The 24,187-nt window shown below is 40.5% G+C and overlaps 1 protein-coding gene across 3 annotated transcripts in view; it reads left to right on the forward strand.

Moving 5' to 3' along the window:
• The window catches only part of LOC126281587 (leucine-rich repeat transmembrane neuronal protein 2-like), an 82,541-nt gene extending 62,916 nt beyond the window's left edge, over positions 1–19,625 (forward strand). For 2 of the 3 annotated variants that reach the window (XR_007551287.1, XM_049980669.1), the window contains exon 3: positions 15,487–19,625. Coding sequence is in view for 2 of the 3 variants with exons in the window: in XM_049980669.1 (XP_049836626.1) it covers positions 15,487–16,197 (711 nt within the window). In the remaining variant the exon portion in view is untranslated. The remainder of the gene's footprint in view (positions 1–15,486) is intronic. The other variant, XM_049980670.1, reaches the window with a different exon arrangement.
• Positions 19,626–24,187: the final 4,562 nt, after the last annotated feature.

Below are 24,187 nucleotides of genomic sequence, written 5' to 3' on the forward strand. Positions count from 1 at the left end.
GCAACCGGCAGAACAAGAACACTTCAGAAAATTTGCAGTCTTTACTGCCTATTAGCTAATAACTTGCTGTTTTGTGTGACATAAAATTAAATATAGATACATAAAACGAGTAAAGACATGAGACAAGCAAGACGGTACACATTTCTTTAATCCTCAAGTCCATGATTTTTTTTTCTCTTTAATCTTTTCACAGCTTTATATGGCGTACTTTCCTTTCTGGAAAAGAATCTATTAGCTCATCAAAGTTCGTCAACGTTTTGCTACATGAAAAAACGAAATGTCGTTGTCTAATACTAGAAAAGCTGTTCATACAAATAGTACCCAAGAGTGGTGTGGTTTTCTCGATCTGTTTACGTGTATTTTGTCACTGCTACATAAAACGAAATAAGCCGGCCTAATATTGCAGCAATTGTTACACACACCAAATACACGAAACTCTTTTGGCACAAATGGTCATTTTTATCACACGACAGAATATAATGAACGAAGTACCAATATCAAATGCCTATCAGGCCTACCACAAGCAAAAAGTTTGATGTTAGGAAATAGTTTCACATTTCCTCCATACTCTCTAGCTTCTGCAGAATAATATGAATTTGGCACCCGAAACTGCCACCCGCGGCAGATACCTCGGTTTGTCCCCGCCCCCTAGCTTCGGGCCTGTTGCGCATACGTGGATCTGGCAGCTCAGGCGCATCAGTAAAATTTTTCCGGATAGCATCTGCCTGCTTGCTGCTATTGTTTATACAGCTAACTGCCACACTTCTGTAGCCAGAAGCGGGTGAAGGTACTACTCATACGCGACTCAACTGCACATGCGCATAAGATCGCTTGCAACCGCTCAAACGAATCTAATGTAAAAAGTAGTGACGTCACGCTCATCGGAGGCAATTTGTTGTTATGAAACACTGCATAGTCTTCCTAAAGCCTTCGACACATTTTGCTGCTGGCAGACGCTTGTGTGAGCACTGTGTTTTGTTCTTGTATATGGTAGATTCCCCTTGAAACTTAAGTTTTATTTTCGTTTTTTTTTCTCTCGTTCGTGTTTTATTGGTCCAGTATCATTCCGCAGTAGCGAGATACAGTAATGTTTTTTCTCAGAGTATTGGTTCTTACCAGCCAAAGTTACAAAAATTTAACGGGAAAACTAAAGCAATGAGAAATTCGCGGAACTCTAAAAATATTCCCGTTTTTTTCCGAATCTCCCGGGTCGTATACACCCTGTCACAGTTTCTTCAAAGAAAAACGCTGCATTAAGTCCGTGACTGGAAATTGTTGCCCACGCTGTAATCCTCGTAGCATAATGTTGTCGTTCATGAAGCACTTGTGGGTTTTCAGTGGCCCAAAAGCGTCTAAATGAAAATGCGCCACTTCTGAAAACCAAACGTTTTGAGAGTTTCTTCCCTATCCTCCGCCCACTGAGCAAACAGTAGTCTCTGCTGCTTGTGTTCAGTGAGCTTCTGTGCACAGGTCATCTTGTATGGATGCATACGGAGGTCACTTTTAAGAATGCGTTGAACGGAGCGTCCGGATATTCGCAGTTGCTCTGCTGTCTTTCTACACGATTTCCCGGGACTTATCTGTACATCAACTCGTACCGCTTCAATATTCTCCGGCGAACAAACAGGCTTAGGCCGAGGTCGCTTCGCTTCCAATACTGTTCATTCCTGTACAAATTTATCGTACAACCTGTGGATGGTCTTCTTGTAAGGGACCCATCGTGTGTTAAACTGTTGTCGAAAACGCCTCTGAGTCACAATAAGGATTTTCGTTTCATGAAAAAGTAACACAATTGCCGATCATTGCAGTGTCGTCAGTCTTCCATTGTCAGCCATTATTGTTTACTAGTCTCGCAGCGGCAGTATCGTGACTTACAAGTCATTTCGTAACTCATTTGTTTTTCCAAGCTCTGTTGGTACTGCTGTAGAGATCCCAGCGGGATATCTAATGTGCGTCGTAAGTTGTGAAGGAAACAATTGGTAACGCATTTCGTGCGCCACCCTGTAATATTTCTAGGCGATAATCTTCTCGATACCAGCATTTTAACACTTTATCGAAGGCATACTGTTTAAACGCTGTGCCACAAACCTTTACCGAAACTTAAGAAACACTCCGGGATTTTTTCTGCTGCCTCATCTACGACACTACTTGTTAATTGTACTCACATACGCACTACTTCACTAGTTTTCTGGAAATCTGTTGTCAAAATATGTCTGCCTGAACTCTGTTAACGTACACTGTCGCAAGTCGGATAGCTTATAACGGGTACAGACGAGACCGTCCTACGATAAGAATAAAAAAAAATTATAACATGGTTACGCAGTGTTTACGTGTCCTTGCAAAAACTGTTATCTTATTCTCCTCTCTTCAACACTTCAGCACAGCTGTTCGAAACTCGTGTATTTACCACTTTTCCAGTCCTGTGAATAGACTGTTATCAAAGACGGTAGAACTCTTCTGTCCATGTCTGCTTACAAACAGATTTATTTTTGGAGAGCGTGCGCCTTCAACAGAACACCCTTTTTCTTTTGCTTTTTATTTCCCAGACATGTTTCGCTGAACTTTCAGCATCATCAGTAGGTCTTTTATTATCTTTCTGTAACACAACAACAACGTCCTTTACCACTTGTACACATATTTATTTGAGATTTTAAGACAGCATTTACGTATTTGAAAAACAGAAAAATTTCTGTACATATACCTCGTTACCACAAGCTGTGGATTTTTGGATTTTTATGTTGCTTGATGCTGTCGTTTCGTTTCACAGTTTGTGATCTGCAATCATACAGAACTTAATGTAGAGCAGTTACTTACTTCGAAATTGTTTGACAGGCATATTGTAGTTATGCGTATCATCAATTAATACCATGTGGAAGGACACACACACGCAGACACACACACACACACACACACACACACACACACACACACACACAACCTACCACATAATTTTAGTTAATGGTAGGCACAGCCATAACATGCCCGGTCGTACAATTTCGAAGTAAGTAACTCCTCTACATCGGTGGTCGTCAAACTTGCTTGATAACCAATATTGACACTGAAAGGCGACACTTCAGGCCAAATAGTATTGTGTGGCCTGTTATGGTGGTGGTGAGGGGAGGGGAAGGCGGAGGGGGGGGGGGGGGCTCTAAAGTGGTCTCTCAAAGAGAGGTTCAATTTTCACCAAACAATGGTTATCGATTAAACCTTTTACATTTTGAATCTACATGGTACAAGATTTCTAACAAATGTATCTCAGCTGAAAAGAAAGTACATGCATTTTTCTGAAGCCTTACATACTAGTAGAATCCAGTTTTCCGTACCTAAGCTGGTACTGCGGTCAGTCCCAAGATCTCGTGTTTATTTTTATGATGCTGGACATATTTTCCAGGCATGTTGATACCCTACTATCTGAAACAAAACAAAGAGGCTGCAGCAGACCGTATTCAATCTTACTTTTGTATTATACCTAATATAACAGAGCAGACACAGTTATAAATAATTCAAAATTGCCACAAAAGGATACATAAAAGTGTATAAAAGGGTTTATAGGTCAGTTTTATCTGCTCTGCTGTGCCTTCTTTTTGGAAGAACGAAATTCTTATTGGAGTAAACATTTTGGCGACATTTCCCGACGTGATCCGGAGAAGAGACTATCGAACTGGAACAAATAAGAAGGAACTACATCTGTAGTCCAAAAGACGTTTGATATTGTAAAAAACCAATAAAATATTCCGCCTCTCATTTCTATCAAACCCACAGTGGTTGCGCTACGCACCACTCTGCCCCTGACGTAAGCGGCATTTCACCAACGTCAGTTAAAATTAAGCGCGTTTTAAAATATTACTGTCTGTGCAAGGCTGTTTGTTTGTTACTGACATGGGGATCGCCCCATCGCACTGCCCTCGGATTTAGTTATAAAATTGCCCAGGAGACACTCCATCAAAAACTGAACACAGATCAAGCACGAAAACTGGAAGAAGGTGAACTGAACTGTGAAATAAGAAGCAAAAGATAAACAGCGAACGGTAGAAGCTTGAGACGTGCAACATCGAGCTTGTTGCAGGAATAGCGGCGCCGTGCTTGTGTGGTTATAGTGTTGGCCAGCACCGTGGGCGATGCGGGTTCAGATGTTCCTCCTGCCCAACTTCTTTCATTCTTTTTTGTTCACAAATTTACGAACTGTCTGTGTGGTCATTGACGTGTCTGTTCTCCCTCTGTAGTCTTGGCAATTGTCGCACTACAACGTTGGTTATAGAATATGAGTCATGTGGTAAGAATACGTTATCGTCGCTAGTAAATGTGTTACATAATGAGAGCAGGCGAGATGCCGCATACACCTCCCACAGACATTTATGTGGGCTCCTGGCCATATCGGTATCCCTGGGAACAAAGCTGCAAATGCCGCGGCCAAGGCTGCGGTCCTCCAGCATCGGACAGCTTCTTGTTGTGTGCCTTCATCTGATTTTAGCAGGGTCATTTGTCAGCGCATTTTATAGCTGTGGCATGCCGATTGGGCTACACTTACGGACAACAAGCTTCTGGCCTTGAAACCTCTTCCCACGGCTTGGACTACCTCTTCACGCCCATCTCGGCGGGAGGAAGTCGTTTTGGCCCGGTTACGAATTTGACACTGCCGGTTCAGCCATCGCCATCTGCTATATTTTTCGCATTGATCTGCCCTTGCTCTATTTGTACTTGTGTGGATGATGTTTTTCGAAAGTCTGATAGTGCATCGCCAGTCTCGTAGATTCCACACATCATCTTGAATAGTCGGTGGTTTCCACGACGCTCAACGATTTTAGAAATTCTGTACTTTCGAAATAGTTATCTGTTTACTTACTCTTCCAAGTTTCCATTTGACAGGCTGTATACAGAGTCACGTGTCCGCAGCGACGCCAAGAGACATTCGACATCGCGGCGCGGCGGTAGACGGTGATCATAAGTAATGCTCTGGTACTTCAGTGTAAGCCAGACAGAGGGCATTCCAGGCAGTAACGCAACCCGTTCCGCCGATCAGAAAACTGGCTCACCATCAAGCCAGTCTTGCTATTCTACGGTAAATAAAGCACTCCGTAGGAGCCTAGGATGTCCTCAGATCCGTGGACAGCTGCCCGTCGTTGCCACTGTTGACATGCAGCGAACGAAACTTTTGGCAGCGCTATAAGTGGTGCCTCTATAGCAGCCAAGCACGGTATTGTCACTTCTAAACCACTTGTAGACCAAATCTAAAGGCACGGTCATCAATGGAGTACAACACTTAGAACTGAGAGTACGTTTACTACTGGCACCAACGTGTCGAAGAGGATTTAAATGAAGGAGAAATGGAGAACATTAAGAAACAAACCACGCAGTTAACACACGTAATAAATATGTCACAAGTACTGGTACAGTGTCTTACAGTATCACCGAGGCAATGCAGAAGGTATTTTGTCAGCTTGAACAGTGAACCTCAGGGAATAATTACTGCTGGAAAAGTAAGTGATACATGTGAATCACTCAAGATGTCTATCTGAAATTGTCAGGAAAACTGTTAACGATCCAAATGAAAAAAACTGAAAGAAAAAAACAGTATCTCTTGCTAGCGAACCTGAAATAGATCTTTGATGGGAATTTTAATTTAAATGGGTGTCTTACCAATTTATTTATGTTGAAAATATTTCAGTTGGATGATAAAACCAATAGGGCAGGAAAACTTGTTAGTGACAAATTTGGGACGCTGCTTAAAGTATTTGGAGAATTGAATGTAACATTCTCAAGATATTTTGGAAGTGAGCTCAAAATATTATTGATGGAATGCTATGTCTGTTCACAGTATTCCATTTAAAGTTTTCCTCAAAGACATGCCTGGAAAATACGGTATAATTGTTATAACCTCAGTCGTGCAACTGAACAATACAGGGATAATTTCAAAAGTTCTGCACACTATAAGGTAGAATTGAAAAAAAATAATAATTTGTTTTACAAAATACCTTTACATACCTTCAATATAATCTCAATACTTTCTTTTGACAGTTTCCCAAAATATTGGCAACTTCTGTATTTCGAATAGAGCACCTGCATTGTTGATCTGTGCTTGAACCTTCATTAATTGTATCAAAATGTTTTCCACAGAACTGTTCCATCAATTTGAGATACAAACCAAAGTCATCAGGCCTCTATGGTGGCTGGGGAAGGATTTCAGATCCATATTTTTCAAGCGTTTCTCTCACTGGTAGGGCAATATGCTGTCTCGCATTATCGTGCAAAATGACACCAGCTGAAAGCATGTCAGGTCTCCTTTGACGAATTTTCGGACGCAAAACGGTTTGCAGAAACAGCTTGTAGTACGCACCTGTTATGGACGTCACCTCGTGCACTCTGTTCGTACCTATAACTCCATTCCTGTAATACTCAAAGATCGTCATCAGTTTCACCTTTGGTTGCTGGCGGCCGCTTCTTTCCTGGCGTGGAGAGTCAGAACTTTTCCATTGTGAGGATGAGACTTCAGTTCTGGCTCTACATCTCGTATCAACGTTTCATGTAGTGGACGAATCCTTTTCAGAAATTTCTCCTTTTGTTCGGTAACGTTCAAGCGATTCTTCGGCCATTTTTATGCGACATTCTGCCCGCTACTCACTTAGACCATTCGGAACGCATCTGGAAGCAACTATTCTCATCTTTAACTTTTCAGATATGAGTCTGTAAAATGAACTGACAGACATTGTGGCCTCATATGAAATTTCCTCACATGATTTTGGTCGATCCTTTCTCAAAATGTCATTAACAATAACTTGAGAGGTGTATCCTGTTGCAGTTGATGGCATTCCACTATTCGGATTGTCCTCAGTACTCACCCGACCTCTACGGACGCGAGCAGAGCACCGTGACGCCGTGCTACGATCCGATAACTGTCCCTACACTCCTCCCTTGAAGCGTCGTAAGTTTCCGTTGGGTTCTTTCCACGCAGGGTTTCGATTTTGAACTGTGAACGCTGATCACTGCGTGTAATCCGACATAACTTGAATTCAGCTTCCTTTTAAAACTCACGACACAGACATGCGATCCCGAAAACACCGATCAGCAAATAGAACCGTCACCACTAAAGTCTTTCTCACAACCGGCCTGAATTTAAACTTGACCACGTCTCCGTAATGGTCGCATATGAGTGTGCATGAATTTTGAAATGGCCCTGGCACACAATAAAAATTGAATTGTGTGGTGGAAATGACAGTTGACCAGACTGAACCAGGTTCCTTTGAGATTGTGAAGAGACTGGAGCCAATGAAGAATGCACGCTACAAACATCATAACGGACCGTTTCTACGCTTCTGTGGAACTGACGGTATCCAGATTACAAACTTACCTCGGTTTAGACACTCTCACACAACAGAAAACACATGTCCTAAGACAATAACAGGTGGAGAGCTGCATTCCTCCAAGTTTGCACTCACAGATCCACCCATTAAGAACCTGCGACCGTAGCAGCATCGTAATTCCGGACTGAAGTGCCTAGAACCGCTCGGCCACAGTGGCCGGCGCTGCATATAATCAATAAACTCAAATGTGCCAAAGTGGAATGGAAAAGATAAAACACCATTGTATCTGCATGAATTAAGCCTTGAACGTTTGCAGTCATATGCTAATGAGCGATCTCGGGGCTTGGAAGGACTCCAGTTACCTGTCATTTACGCTATGGGAGACGTTCTTCGACAGGAACTAAAAACAACCAAAACTACTCCAAATGAAGAACCAAGTATGGAAGCAAGATGCTAACAATCCCGACAAAAACAACTAACCATAGAGCCAGAGATAACATCACAACAACCAAATTAAAGCTTGTTAGAAGCAGTGCTCCCCGTCTGTATAAGAGTCACTCAGGTTCAGTGATTTTCTGTGCATGCTTTCTGTATATGACGGTATACTTCTCCTCTCGAAGAGTCTGTCTTGAAAGTTTTCGATACACTGTAACCTATTTTGATGAAAGTGTTTCTGTTTAGCCTTTTGAAGCTTTTCGTCAAGGACAAAAAGTTTAGGCAGCTTGTATATTCGAGTACTGACTGGTTGTTTTATCGAATCTTTCAGTATCCAAGATTTTACCACTATCGCTTGTTATATTTCATCAGAGAAAAAAAGTATATTATAAATTTCTGAGTACCTTGTATATTCTAAACGCTACATTTTTAGTCACAATGTAACTAAGCACTTTTAAACTGATCTCACACCGGAAACACAATCACGTAAAATAAATAAATATTACAAGATTTATAATCTGCTGTAACACAGAAAAATTTTGCTCTTGGTTGGTGTTCTATGTAACCTAAAATGAGTTGGTGTTCCTAGGATTAATCAGAAATCTATTAGCATGATCTAAGCTCTGAAATTACTTTTACAGCGGCCTTTGCACTGTGTTGATTTCTGTGTACAAAAAATTTATGTTATTTTTCTCCAGTGTGCTATTCTCTCCATGGCAATGACAGAGCAATCTAGTGACAGCTTTCGGATCGATGAAAATATAACCTACTAGCTGCTGATCGTCTCCGGTACCCACCACCGCATCAAGAGAAGCCCTCAGCGCGCTCAGTGTGCCGTCACCAAGAGCGGGCAGGTTTGGCGAGTCGCTGAGCTGACAGAATCGACAAGCACGTTCTGCAGTCTCAAACGGTTTTGCAGAATATTTGGCAGAAAAACTTGATTTATACTTTTCTTGTGGCTCTTTAGATGTCAGCTTCTTGGTGAAGTTCCCATCATTTCGGTAATGGTCGCAGTGACTGTGATATTTCCTATATAAATAACACATTGAAAAACTTGCCATTGAAAAACAAGGGTCACTGTAGTTTTGCGTTTTGTGCGCATTACACCATATGTTGCTGTGAATGAAATTCAGCTGACATATTGAATTTTTCTGCAGAGTTGGGAGGAGGTCTCTGTCTGCTTTCTCGGAAAAACGGGTTTTAAGTAGCATGTTCACGTCCGATCGACGATCGCGTGGATTCATAACATCCCCCATATCTCGTAAACTGCTCAATATACAGAAACGAGCTTTTGGCCAATATAGCACACAAAGAGGAGAGTGTTTTCAGTATGGTTAACGATATGTCTGCGTAAGCAGAAGAAACTGACGATCAAAGTCTGAAAACAATTTATTGGACTTCAATTAACCAAAACAAATTTTCCAAATACACTCCTGGAAATTGAAATAACAACACCGTGAATTCATTGTCCCAGGAAGGGGAAACTTTATTGACACATTCCTGGGGTCAGATACATCACATGATCACACTGACAGAACCACAGGCACATAGACACAGGCAACAGAGCATGCACAATGTCGGCACTAGTACAGTGTATATCCACCTTTCGCAGCAATGCATGCTGCTATTCTCCCATGGAGACGATCGTAGAGATGCTGGATGTAGTCCTGTGGAACGGCTTGCCATGCCATTTCCACCTGGCGCCTCAGTTGGACCAGCGTTCGTGCTGGATGTGCAGACCGCGTGAGACGACGCTTCATCCAGTCCCAAACATGCTCAATGGGGGACAGATCCGGAGATCTTGCTGGCCAGGGTAGTTGACTTACACCTTCTAGAGCACGTTGGGTGGCACGGGATACATGCGGATGTGCATTGTCCTGTTGGAACAGCAAGTTCCCTTGCCGGTCTAGGAATGGTAGAACGATGGGTTCGATGACGGTTTGGATGTACCGTGCACTATTCAGTGTCCCCTCGACGATCACCAGAGGTGTACGGCCAGTGTAGGAGATCGCTCCCCACACCATGATGCCGGGTGTTGGCCCTGTGTGCCTCGGTCGTATGCAGTCCTGATTGTGGCGCTCACCTGCACGGCGCCAAACACGCATACGACCATCATTGGCACCAAGGCAGAAGCGACTCTCATCGCTGAAGACGACACGTCACCATTCGTCCCTCCATTCACGCCTGTCGCGACACCACTGGAGGCGGGCTGCACGATGTTGGGGCGTGAGCGGAAGACGGCCTAACGGTGTGCGGGACCAAAGCCCAGCTTCATGGAGACGGTTGCGAATGGTCCTCGCCGATACCCCAGGAGCAACAGTGTCCCTAATTTGCTGGGAAGTGGCGGTGCGGTCCCGTACGGCACTGTGTAGGATCCTACGGTCTTGGCGTGCATCCGTGCGTCGCTGCGGTCCGGTCCCAGGTCGACGGGCACGTGCACCTTCCGCCGACCACTGGCGACAACATCGATGTACTGTGGAGACCTCACGCCCCACGTGTTGAGCAATTCGGCGGTATGTCCACCCGGCCTCCCGCATGCCCACTATACGCCTTCGCTCAAAGTCCGTCAACTGCACATACGGTTCACGTCCACGCCGTCGCGGCATGCTACCAGTGTTAAAGACTGCGATGGAGCTCCGTATGCCACGGCAAACTGGCTGACACTGACGGCGGCGGTGCACAAATGCTGCGCAGTTAGCGCCATTCGACGGCCAACACTGCGGTTCCTGGTGTGTCCGCTGTGCCGTGCGTGTGATCATTGCTTGTACAGCCCTCTCGCAGTGTCCGGAGCAAGTATGGTGGGTCTGACATACCGGTGTCAATGTGTTCTTTTTTCCAATTTCAGGAGTGTACGATGGGGTACACCTCCTCCCAAGTCTAAGGAAAAATTAGCTAAATTTCATTTCCAGTACCAAACGCAAAACCCCTATTATTCATTGCAACGTTTCTCGATTTGTTATTTATATAGGAAACATCACAGTAACTATGACCGTTAGCAAAATGACGCGCATTTCACTATAAAGCTGACACAAAATGCTGAAAGTAACTTAGATATCAAATTTTTATGCCAAATATATTCTGTAAAACGGTTTGAAAAAGACTGCAGTGCGTGCGCCTCCATTTGGATGGGGTGGTGGTGTAGTTGGTTAGCAGTTTCCCGACGGACAAGCTCATCATTGTCCGTGGAAGAAAACGTGTTTTGTATTTGTTCTTATCCGCTGATACTCAGATTAGTAAAGCTGTTTGAATTCATTTAAAAAATGGACTTAACTATTGTTTTGTTACTGCAAATACAGACGACAGCATACCCAGGTATCAGTGGAGCAAACCTATGGTAGAATCAGTAACTTAAGCCAACTTCATTATAATATGCGATGTAGCCAACTACGTCAGAATACAGGCTCCGCATTGTGAAGTCACACTGTTTCACTACATCACTCTTCCCTGTTGGTGGAATACACTGGAAGTAAATTTGAGCTATACTTATTTATTGTTGTAACCACTAGATTGTCATATTGCAACTAAAATTGATTAGAATCATTCAGCAAGCTGATTTCCATTCTAATTTAGCAACATGATAATATTACTGGTTACTGACTATGAATTAAGCAAAAAATGGCAGACGGTCTACATTATTGCTTAGATACGTTTCCCAAAGGACAAAACAGTACAGGTGATAAAGGATGATATAGGTGGGTACTAAACGCTTGAAATTCGTTGATTAAACACATTGAAAATCTCAGGTGTAATAATACCTTGGTCTACGTTCACTGTCTTATGTATGTTGTATCACACATTACTTCCTTTTTCCGGAATGAGAGAAGTTTGGAAGGTAGGAGAAGAGGTCCTGGCAGAAGTAAAGCTGTGAGGAGGGGGCGCGAGTCGTGCTTGGGTAGCTCAGCTGGTAGAGCACTTGCCTGCGAAAGGCAAAGATCCCGAGTTCGAGTCTCGGCCCGGCACACAGTTTTAATCTGCCAGGAAGTTTCATTACTTCCTTTTGTCTGAGATACCATAAAACGCTACATTAGATAGCACTTATCCACCCTGAATAGCCACCCACACTCGTTGTTGTTGTGCACTTCAGTCCTGAGACTGGCTTCATGCAGCTCTCCATGCTACTCTATCCTGTGCAAGCTTCTTCATCTGTCAGTACCTTCTGCAGCCTACATCCTTCTGAATCTGCTTAGTGTATTCATTTCTTGGTCTCCCTCTACGATTTTTACCCTCCACACTGTGATTCCTTAGTGCCTCAGAACATGTCCTACCAATCGATCCCTTCTTCTTGTCAAGTTGTGCCACAAATTCCTCTTCTCCCCTATTCTATTCAATCCCTCCTCATTAGTTATGTGATCTACCCATCTAATCTTCAGCATTCTTCTGTAGCACCACATTTCGAAAGCTTCTATTCTCTTCTTGTCCAAACTATTTATCGTCCATGTTTCACTTCCATACATGGCTACATTCCATACAAATACTTTCAGAAACGACTTCCTGACACTTAAATCAATACTCGTTGTTAACAAATTTCTCTTCTTCAGAAACGCTTTGCTTGCCATTGCCAGTCTTCATTTTATATCCTCTCTACTTAGACCATCGTCAGTTATTTTGCTCCCCAAATAGTAAAACTCCTTTACTACTTTAAGTGTCTCATTTCCTAATCTAATTCCCTCAGCATTACCCGACTTAATTCGACTACATTCCATTATCATCGTTTTGCTTTTGTTGACGTTCATCGTATACCCTCCTTTCAAGACACTGCCCATTCCGTTCAACTGCTCTTCGAAGTCTTTTGCTATTATGAAACAACATATTTAGCACATACACTTTTCGTGCCTGAATTTTTAATTAAATTCTTACAGTAACTGTTACGACGTGTTAGCGAGCGTCTTCGTACATGGTACAGCAGCTGGCTTCGTCTCAAAGGTCGATTACAATCGTCTACAGCTGTCTGGCGTGAAAAGGACTGTTGTGATGATTGACGTCTTACGACGTAATGGTCGCGGAACACTCGTCTTATCTCTCTGCAGCAGCGTACAATGTGTCCAGGGCGTGTTGTTCTCTATCCCCCAAATGTCTGCTTTATCCGCAGGGCTTTGTACTTGGAGCTGCAGTTGGTGCTATCTGCGTTGGTCGGATGCTGGTTTCTCGTTCGACGGCTGCGGCATAAGGTCGACCTTGCCGAGTCCGTTCCGCATTGCACGTTCGACTAGTAGCGGAGACTGGTTCCAAAAATCGATGCATCTCCTCTTGGAAATTCTCTGTTGCCTCTTGACGTATGGGCTCTGCCATCTCTTGCGCACTCGGCCGACATTTCTGGCGGCCAGACAGACGTCCTGCTCTATGGCGTACGAGATAAGCGACGTTGTGCTGGTCTTTCACAAGTGCCATAGGGACCACATTCGGCAGTCGGTCGAAGCTCTTTAGTTCCATTCTTTTTCTGTTCATTTCCTCGATTTGAAGACACCACTTTGTCAATTCCTCTGTTGGTCTGCATCCTTTACTAGAAAAGTTTGGTACATGCCTTCCGTGAGCCCTTTCATCAAGTGTGAGGTTTTGTTGACATCTATCATATTCGGATTTACGATGTGGCATAGTGGCAAAACATTCTGTAAGTACAGCTCTGTTGTTTCAACAATGACGCTGGGTATTGTTGTTCAATGTTGTTCCGTTATGCGGTTTTGCTGCTTTTTATCATTTCTCTTCAGTTTTCTTCAGTTTGACCAGGAATTTGTGTCAGCTATTGAGTTTCTTTCGTTGTTCTCATACTACTGCTGGCTTGTACCGTCCAAGTAAAAGTAAACGAGCACATTTGACAAACACATTATGTCATCTCACTGCTGTTTCTGGCAACTGGGTCGAATCCTTTGTGACATTTCATCAGGTCCTGACCAGCGCCTGCAGAAAACATTGATGAATGGCTGACGTGTAGCTGACTTACTCCTGTTTCGGAATCCATCTATCTCCTGAAGACGCAGACCTTAGAATGATGTACTGTTTAAATTCTAGTTCCTGTCCATATAGGCTTTTACGTTGCCTAATTGATGCAACAATATACAAAAATTTTGAAGTAGCCGTCGTTTCCAGCAAACAACGTCGCGTCAAAACCTCTAGCAGGCCCAAACCCGATGGCAGGTTCGTCAATGCAGTACAACACTTGGAAGCGAAAGCGTATTTAGTGACGACACCAAGGTGCAGCAGCCAGATCACAACTGAACTCTTGACGGAGAATGTGGAAAATATCGAATATTCCAGAATGTCGGTAATTTTACACACATCGAATATTTCAGAATGTTGAAATATTACGTGCGTAAGAGCCTTCCAGTAACAATAAATACCATCCAACTGGGTGATGTTCTCTGATTTTCGGAATTAAACTAAAGTACATCTGAAACCATTGAAATTAATGGTTTTTGTTTTAGAGCGTGGGTATTGAGCCGTAGCAACGAAATTTTTGGTGTTTATTACCTTTAGCTCTAACAGACCACAAAATGTAAAAAAACACTGTTGGTCATCTTTAGAATGAAGTTGACTGATTGTTTGTTATGTGATGATTGTGTATAGTTTATGACTGTAGGGTAACTTTAACTGTTCTGCTGAAACTTTATCAGTAATTGAAAAATAAAATCTCGTATGATAATTAAATTTTAATACCAATTTCAAAGTAAAGTAAGAAAAAAATTTAAGGAAAAATTGTGATCACATATTTTCTTTATGAAAAACTGAAGAAACACACACTCTTCTTTCTTAGCACTGGCTGACAGCTTTGTGCTTTACCATGAAATCCATGAATCCTTTTCATTAGAGTTCCTTTGGAACTTTTATACTCTCAGCTACCCTTGTAATAGCTTATTTTTCTATTTCAAATTTCTGTGAGCCCTATTCTGAAACCTTCATGTTATATTTCTTCAATTCAACTTTTCACACAAATGGCACTTTCATACTGGTAACTCCTACATTATCAGCTTTATTGATGCAACTGCAACCTAGGCCTACATGACAAATAATGAGTCAGAATATAGACACTTGTTATAATAAATGCCTCACTCCATCACTAAACTGTTATAGAAAATTGTTGCTGCATCCACCATGGAGCACTATTGCTACGTTCATTGGCTCACATTCTGGCAACATTCGTGACTGTTAGCTCCTAAAACATGCACTTGAAACAGATGGTCAACTTCTCTCGGATTCCACCATGAATTTGCAAAGTTTTATTTACGTATTTAAAAGCATAAATTTATTACTATTCCCATTGCGATTATGGAGGACCAAAAGCACGGCATACATAAGACCTAGCTACATGAATTTTTTAATGCCAGTTTCATGAATAAAAGTTTTTGATCATTTAAAAAGTTAAAAAACGAGTCCTTCGGAAAAAACGACTAATATTTAGATAAAGGTTCGGTTGTATTTGCGACCAATTAAGGACTGCCGAATAGTGCATGAAATAACTAAAATAAAAGAGTTTTCATCATCAACAAAATGTTTAATGAAGTTTTCTGTTAACTTCCCCCACCCCCATTTGGCAGTACTAAATAAAAAGTATACCCTCGAGGCCAAATTTGAAATGGCGATCCGCAACACCCCAGTCAGCAGTGCTAACTGCTATCCCACGCCGCAAACACCCCTTCTCTTGTCAGTGTTACAGAAACTGATTTTCATTTTTGTTTATAGGTGAGTCCTCCTTCGATGCCGTGAGTAATGCTTTTCCTTCTTCAGTACGCATTAAACATGATGATTATTATAATTTCAGGTCTCTCGAGACGTCTTTTCTGGTCTGTTACAATTGGAAACTCTTGTTCTATCAAGAAACCAGCTGAAAATATTTCCTACAGATGTCTTCGTGGACAACTCACACCTCAAGAACCTAGTCCTGTCTGGGAATCCGATCACACTTCCAGTATCTGGAACGTTCCTTCGAAGCGAGCCTCTGCAGTACTTGGACATCTCCAGCTGCAGCCTGTCCAAGCTTCAGCCAGAAGTCTTCGCAGGTCTTCCCCAACTCCAGGAGCTGCACCTCGGGAACAACAACCTTGTCGCGTATCCAGGCGATGCCTTAAGGCCCCTCTCTAACCTGCATACCGTTTACCACGACATATTCATCGCAGGCGACAGCTCACGTTCTTACACGCGACATTTTATCTATATTAGCTGCATGGCTGCCACTATTGTCATCTTGTTGTTCGTCTCATACAAAGCTGTCACACTGTTGATTATGAACTCCTGGTGCAGGACATGCATGCCCCAGTTTGATGATGTGTACTTTGAGCTGGGCAGCGGTAAACCGCTGGCCCTATCCAACAGACTGGACGAAGTGAGGCAGCCGCCTTTGCTTAACATTAACCGCACACAGCAGCGGAGACTTCCTGCACCCCCTTCTGGATCCTGGACTCCCACAGACAGCCCACAGTTCCACTCCCTATTATCAAACCAACCTCTTTATGAGACCATATCTCCTCCTTAGCAGAGAGCTCCCACTATCAGAGGATTAACATTGTGAAAAATATGTATCAGATTAATTACCTTACACTACTTAGTTTATAATTTAAAGTATAAGTATTGCTAAATATAAGAAGTATTTGCATTATAGCATTTACTTATTTTCTTAAGAAACACTCAAGAGGTTTTACAAGAATCATATAATAGCATTACAAGTAAAATCAATTTCATACAGAATGTTCAACACTGTCTTTAGGTAGAATGATAAGAAATTACAAATTTAATCTTTTAACAAATTAATCATTAACTGAATAGCAAGATGTAATTAAAAGAACTTGTTTTAATGTGAATAATAAAGATCGAAGCTGTCTTCTTTAGCCTCAAAATCAACATTATTTGCTAAAAATACAAGGAAGGTAATCAAGGAGTTAGTAAATACCGATGTTTAGGATTATACATTGATTAAAAAATAAAAACATTTGAATATCCAATTAAAATGGATGAAATTGGAAAAATTGATTCAAACATTGGGTTATCAATTGATATACTTCCTTAATAATACCTATGTGCAGCAATAAGTATAAATCTATCATTCTGTGATACTTTATAGTGAGTTATAGATCACATTGCTCTTGGATTAAATTTCACTGAAGACTAGAGTCAAGAGAAATTAAAGAATGTGTGTGATATACCTTTACCAATAAGAATCATTTATCTTATAATACTAATTCAAATATTAGATAAACATGTATAAGAGTGCGCAAATTATAAATCTTGTGGTTTAAATATCGAGAGAGGAAGAAAGAACAGGATTTCAAATGAATTCTTACTTAAGGCCATTTTAAGTTATAAATTTAGATTAGCTCATAAAATGCAGTGGTATTGAATTCATATTTAGTCAAAAAAAGGTTTAAAACTATTATTTTCATAAATATGGCAAGTAGCAAGTGTGTTATATATTTTAGTTAAGTTGATATGTATTTCGGTCTTTCACTCATCTTCAGTAACATAATATATACATGAGCCTTGAGTCAATAAATAGTTATGACATTTACAAAAAATTCCATGCTTCAGCTGATCTGTTGCAATTCCTATTTTCACATTTATGAATGTATCACAAACACTTTTTTACTTCTGTTTTGCACAAAAACAGCTCTGTATCCATCATGCTGCCATCTGACATCTTTGTTTACGTCTGAAAAATACATCTATACTCAGAGATTGTATTCTGCCTAAGAGTTCTCCTGTGGCCAAGGCTATAATTTGCTTACAGGTTTTTTATGGCTAAAAAGAAATGAAACTGTTTAGCATGAATATACTAGATGCTCTATATCGTTATTAGCTATGTGCATTAGTGGTTGTTTAATTATATCAAATGAAATATTACAAAAAAAACAATTTAGTGCATTTTATATAGAAGAATAAGTATTACATTTTTTCATTTACCTCACAGTTGAAATGACATTTTTAAATGATAAAGACAGAATAGTAAACCCACATTATGTGGTAATATTTTATATGTTGGATACGCTCACACTTATTTGTGTTTGGTCATAGCTGTACTTAGTGTGTGGCTGTATGAGCAATTTATGGAATTTCCTGAGAAAAATTTTGTTTGATAGCTTATTTCGTCATTTAGAATGTCATTTGGGGACGCACAATTGTAACCACAAATTTTGGTTTCTTCAAGTATGTCCAGTTTTTTTCCTCTGTTGACGAACTGGAGTACTTGTACGTTGTGAGCTATGTCTTTCACTCGATGTTATCTTGAGCTACATGTAGGGCAAATGTAATTTTGCTTAAATAAAAAGCAATCGTATGTACTCAGAATCGGATGTTGATATTTCATCCTTGTTGGCCAATGTATATTTTTGAATATGCATTGCAGTTACAGTTTAGTCTTTGTGGTTGGTTAAGTGGGAATTTATTTCACTGTTTAGCTTATCTGTTAGTTCTGGGTGATAGCCACAACTGTAAGCAACTACTGCAATGGTGTTTAGTTTATCACATTGGTCATCTGCTTCTAATGAGAAATTGCTTTGTGTGAGGCCATTTTGTGCGTGTCTGGGTATATGAGGTGTTATTGATTGTGAGATTTGCCTATGTTGGTTTCTTGTATACTTGAAAGGTATGGGATATTGTTGGGGCTAATTATAGAGGGATCCAGAAAACTTAAATCTTTGGCTGTATGATTTTCAACAGTGAGATGAAATTCTAATGTATTTCATTGATTTCCTTCTGTTGTACCATCAAATAAGATCACTATATAGTCAACACATCTTTTATAATATACTTTTTTTGCTAACTATCTTGTTGTTTTTGTTAAAGAATTTAAACTCTAAGTTGATGATGAAAATATCAACGTGCAAACTGGTAAAGCAGCTTCTTACAGCTAGGCCATTTGTCTGCATCTTTCAGTTAAAAGAATGGGCTTACTTGAAGAAATCGAAATTTATTCTCTCATATTTGCATCCCCAAATTACATGTTAAATGAGCAAACAGCATTACCATATAAAATTTTTCTAAGGAATTTTCATAAATTGCTCAAGAAAAACACACATACAGACCACCTATGGAAAAACATAATCCATTGTGACCCCTTCCAGTGCATAAAATACTGCTACATAATGTAAGTCTGCTGTTCCATCTTTGTCGTTTATAACATAACTCCAGCTGTGGCAGGAAAGGGAAAAATATAGTGCCAATTCTTCTCTATAAAATGTAGTATATTATTTCTGTTTTTGTATTTGTGTAATCTAATGAAAGTCACTAAGACACTTATTTAAGAACCACATAGAATGCACAGCACATTCATAGTACACAATTTCAGTTCTTTTTAGCCATAAAGAACCTGCAAGCAAAATATAACTTTGACTATAGCACTATCTGTAACCAAAATACAGTCTTTGACCATAAATGTATTTTTCGTTTGTAAAGAAATCTGTCTCTTGGTAACATAGCAGATACTGGTCCAAAACAGAAATAACAACAAGAAGAGTAGAAAGCAAATACTCCTAAAATGCAGTATACTATGACAATAGAATTTACAAACTGTATTAGCTAATCAAAATTATTATCTTACACAGGACAGCAGCAGCACCAAAGTTGCTGTTAATGTTGCAACTATGTACTGACTGAAGATTCAAATTTGTTTGATGCTAACTGAAGATAAGTGAAAGCCAAAATGTATAATAGGTTAAATAAAAGTACATAACAAAGTGGCTGGTTGCTGTATTTAATAAAATGATATAACTCAAAGCCACAGAGTTCAGCAGACAGGAAAAGGGATAAATTATTGTTGGAAACTAGTTTATAGAATGAAATACCAAAACACTGAACTATGTCCATTATGGTAACATTTGTTTGCGTACATTATAAGATTCCTCCTGTATACAGAAATAAAAATGCAAGTAATGAATGTGTACTACTGATAATAAAGCGGTTCTGTCTGTCTGTCTGTTTGTCTGCCTGAACATACTAATCTCCAAACTACTAGACGAAAATTTATAGGGTTTCTACAGGCAGCTTTAGCATAGCTTGGGGCAACATAAAGAGTTATGTCATTAACATCAGATCTCATAAAAAAGATACTGTGAATCAATGTTTTATCTAAAATCTTGTGCTCAACTTCAATGTTTAATCATCACAGTATAGTACACCAAAGATCCAATAAATGGTGCAGTTAGTTTCACAGTAGGCTTCACCATAGAACCAATAGATGGCACTCTTAATTATTTTAACTCAGTGAATGGTGTTTTTCGGCAGGTTACGTCAGTGACAGGATTAAGCACAAAAACCTCACTTTGTGAATACAAACTAACAGCATTGCTAACTAAAGCAATGCTTTGCATCTTTCGATAGGTTTTATTCATATTCATTACTAGCATCAACTAGTTTATTAAGTTTGATTCGCAAATCTGGTGCTTACTCTCTACATTTTAATTTCATTTTATTTACAGTTAAACTACACTCCTGGAAATGGAAAAAAGAACACATTGACACCGGTGTGTCAGACCCACCATACTTGCTCCGGACACTGCGAGAGGGCTGTACAAGCAATGATCACATGCACGGCACAGCGGACACACCAGGAACCACAGTGTTGGCCGTCGAATGGCGATAGCTGCGCAGCATTTGTGCACCGCCGCCGTCAGTGTCAGCCAGTTTGCCGTGGCATACGGAGCTCCATCGCAGTCTTTAACACTGGTAGCATGCCGCGACGGCGTGGACGTGAACCGTATGTGCAGTTGACGGACTTTGAGCGAGGGCGTATAGTGGGCATGAGGGAAGCCGGGTGGAGGTACCGCCGAATTGCTCAACACGTGGGGCGTGAAGTCTCCACAGTACATCGATGTTGTCGCCAGTGGTCGGCGGAAGGTGCATGTGCCCGTCGACCTGGGACCGGACCCCAGCGACGCACGGATGCACGCCAAGACCGTAGGATCCTACGCAGTGCAGTAGGGGACAGCACCGCCACTTCCCAGCAAATTAGGGACACTGTTGCTCCTGGGGTATCGGCGAGGACCATTCGCAACCGTCTCCATGAAGCTGGACTACGGTCCCGCACACCGTTAGGCCATCTTCCGCTCACGCCCCAACATCGTGCAGCCCGCCTCCAGTGGTGTCGCGACAGGCGTGAATGGAGGGACGAATGGTGACGTGTCGTCTTCAGCGATGAGAGTCGCTTCTGCCTTGGTGCCAATGATGGTCGTATGCGTGTTTGGCGCCGTGCAGGTGAGCGCCACAATCAGGACTGCATACGACCGAGGCACACAGGGCCAACACCCGGGATCATGGTGTGGGGAGCGATCTCCTACACTGGCCGTACACCTCTGGAGATCGTCGAGGGGACACTGAATAGTGCACGGTACATCCAAACCGTCATCGAACCCATCGTTCTACCATTCCTAGACAGGCAAGGGAACTTGCTGTTCCAATAGGACAATGCACGTCCGCATGTATCCCGTGCCAGCCAACGTGCTCTAGAAGGTGTAAGTCAACTACCCTTGCCAGCAAGATCTCCGGATCTGTCCCCCATTGAGCATGTTTGGGACTGGATGAAGCGTCGTCTCACGCGGTCTGCACGTCCAGCACGAACGCTGGTCCAACTGAGGCGCCAGGTGGAAATGGCATGGCAAGCCGTTCCACAGGACTACATCCAGCATCTCTACGATCGTCTCCATGGGAGAATAGCAGCCTGCATTGCTGCAAAAGGTGGATATGCACTGTACTAGTGCCGACATTGTGCATTCTCTGTTGCCTGTGTCTATGTGCCTGTGGTTCTGTCAATGTGATCATGTGATGTATCTAACCCCAGGAATGTGTCAATAAAGTTTCCCCTTCCTGGGACAATGAATTCACGGTGTTGTTATTTCAATTTCCAGGAGTGTAGAAAGTGGTGGAGTCTTTTTTTTCGAGTACACCAGATTGGCTAAAATAGTAATTACTGTGTGGTCTTAAGGATCCATTGAACATATTTAGGCAAGACAGTATGGATCGTGAACATCAGGCTTTAATTTACTCTTTGGAAACTCCTTTCGAAAGTGAGGGACAAAATAACGCTGGATGAAAGCATCATACACTCTCTTGCTGTTTGGAACCATTCACTCGCTGATTCTTGATGTTCCCTCACTCCAACATAATATCACAGTATGGAAATTTTGATCTGAAGTGGCACAGGTGAGCGAATTTTTACACCTTGAATCCTGCTTAATCCTATCATTTATCATTTCCCTTTAAATATGTACTATTTCCAGCAAGTTAATGTAGCGTCATGACAATAAATAAAGCACAAGGGCAGATGCAGCATGTTGCAGGCATATCAATTCCATTTCACACAGCCAGCTCCACTTGACTCTCTCCCATGTTAGTGAAGCAAACACGTTCTTTGTTCATATTCCCAATCATACTACTTAAAACACTGTCTACAAAGAAACTTTATTTATACGTCAAGAATAAATTCTACATGTATGGTCTAGGTGGCAGTTATAAATAAATACCCAGGCATTTCAAGGTTTCTCAACTAGATTTTAAACATGATGAACAACGAATAAGAAGAAATAGTAGAAATATACTCAGAAATATGGTAGAGCTCCATTAACATAAGATCAGATATTATATACTGAAGCTATAACTGGAAAGAGAATTTAATGAAACACTTCATTCTACAGCTAACTCAAGAATAAGGTGGTCCACAAGAACAAAATTGAAAAAAAAAACTATACACAAATGGAGCTGATTGTACTGAAAGTTAAAAAAGACTAAGAGTATTTAGAAAGATATGATCCATAACTCAGAAAAAAGAACAGATTCCGAAGTTATGGAAGTAGTATTACAGACAAAAATTTGGTGGGGGTTTCAAAAAGAAAACAAAAAAGAATTAATAAACCTCTCCAGAACGAAAAACAGTAAAAAAAGTAGTTAGAAAAATATCATCATGTAATAGGCAGTTGCAGTGTCCTGCACACAGTCATTGTAATTTGAATTATCTATTAAAAAACGTTACACCCATATGTTTAGAAATCATATATAGAAATGACTATCTCCTACTTGTTGAAGAAGCGTTATATGAGAAAAAGATAATGTAATCCCTAATGACAGCAAAAAAAGATTTAAAAATAAATTGAAACCAAAAAATGTGTATATATTTACATTTATGACTTTGCCATTAGGTAATCATTAAATCTGAAGGAAGATCAAATGAAAAACATCAAAAGATAGCAAAATTCAATTTAGATATAACACCACCAGAAAGTGTGCCTATCCCTATGATTACATGGACAATTGGGACAGATTCAAGAAGTCTTAGCTAGTACTAAACATAAATTCCATTGCATATTAAATAAATACTATAACTATACAAAAGTAGTATGTGAAAAATTTAATATTCAGAATAATGTTGATAATCATTATTACTATCTGAAAAGAGAAGTGTAAAATCTATTGGCTTCGATACAGAACAGATTTATACAGCTACTGGTTTAAAATGTGATGTATTGTGGAAAAGTACTAAACATTCATTACATTTAATGCAGAATTCAGAAATGATACCAATTTAGAAGGGAATCAGAGGTACATCATATGTGACAGTGAATGTTGATTATATAAAGGATTATGATGAGGGTCGTGAATCAAATTATTTAACATTTATAGGTGTTAATAATTTAAATGTATATGTGTTGTCTGAGTGTCTTCCGTATGGAGGATTTCAGTTAAATTATGCAAAATTTGTTTCAGATTATTAGAAGAGATGAGTAATGATTATGAAAGATAATTATGAACATGGGTATTTACTTCACACTGATTTAGAATATTGTGCAGAATTACAAGATTCATTCAAATTTCTTCTTTTCACATTGGAAATTAAGATAATTCCTGAAGAAAATGAATCCAAACAATTAACACCATTGTACAATAAAAGTAATCATGTAGTAAAAACAGAGATTTAATTGCATTCTTATAACTCAAACTTAAGTTAAGGTTCAAGGCAATAAGTGACTTTGAGAATGAATTTATAGGTTATGAAGAAAGTCGGAGTTTGAAAAGAGCTGTGAAAATATAAGAAACAAAAGGACAGAAAGTTAGTATGTTATTGTAGAAAATACGATAAATTACTAGCTGTAATAAAATTTTAAATTGGAGTTATCTTTAATAAAATTTCCCTGTAATACATTTACAAAAGACAGATATATTTCTAATAAACCAATTTATGTAGGAACGTGTGTATTACACTTGAAAGTTGTATTTTTCACTCAATGTGGAGGGTCAGTATACCTGCTGCATGGGCGCTGTGGAACCGAGAAGTGGTGATTTGTTGGATATGAACGTAGTAGAATCTCCTACAAGCAGTTTGCAGGCCTGAGTTTCGACATGTCTGGTAAGTGTAAGCAAATTTGGATAGCTTTGAATATAATGTAGATAACAACAACAATAGTTACTTCATAGACGAAAGCAAATGTTGTTGTCGACATCTACAGATATACCTGTAGCATGTGTCTTATTGAATTATGAAGTCA

Source organism: Schistocerca gregaria, chromosome 7, assembly GCF_023897955.1.
Source record: "Schistocerca gregaria isolate iqSchGreg1 chromosome 7, iqSchGreg1.2, whole genome shotgun sequence".
Lineage (NCBI taxonomy): Eukaryota > Metazoa > Arthropoda > Insecta > Orthoptera > Acrididae > Schistocerca > Schistocerca gregaria.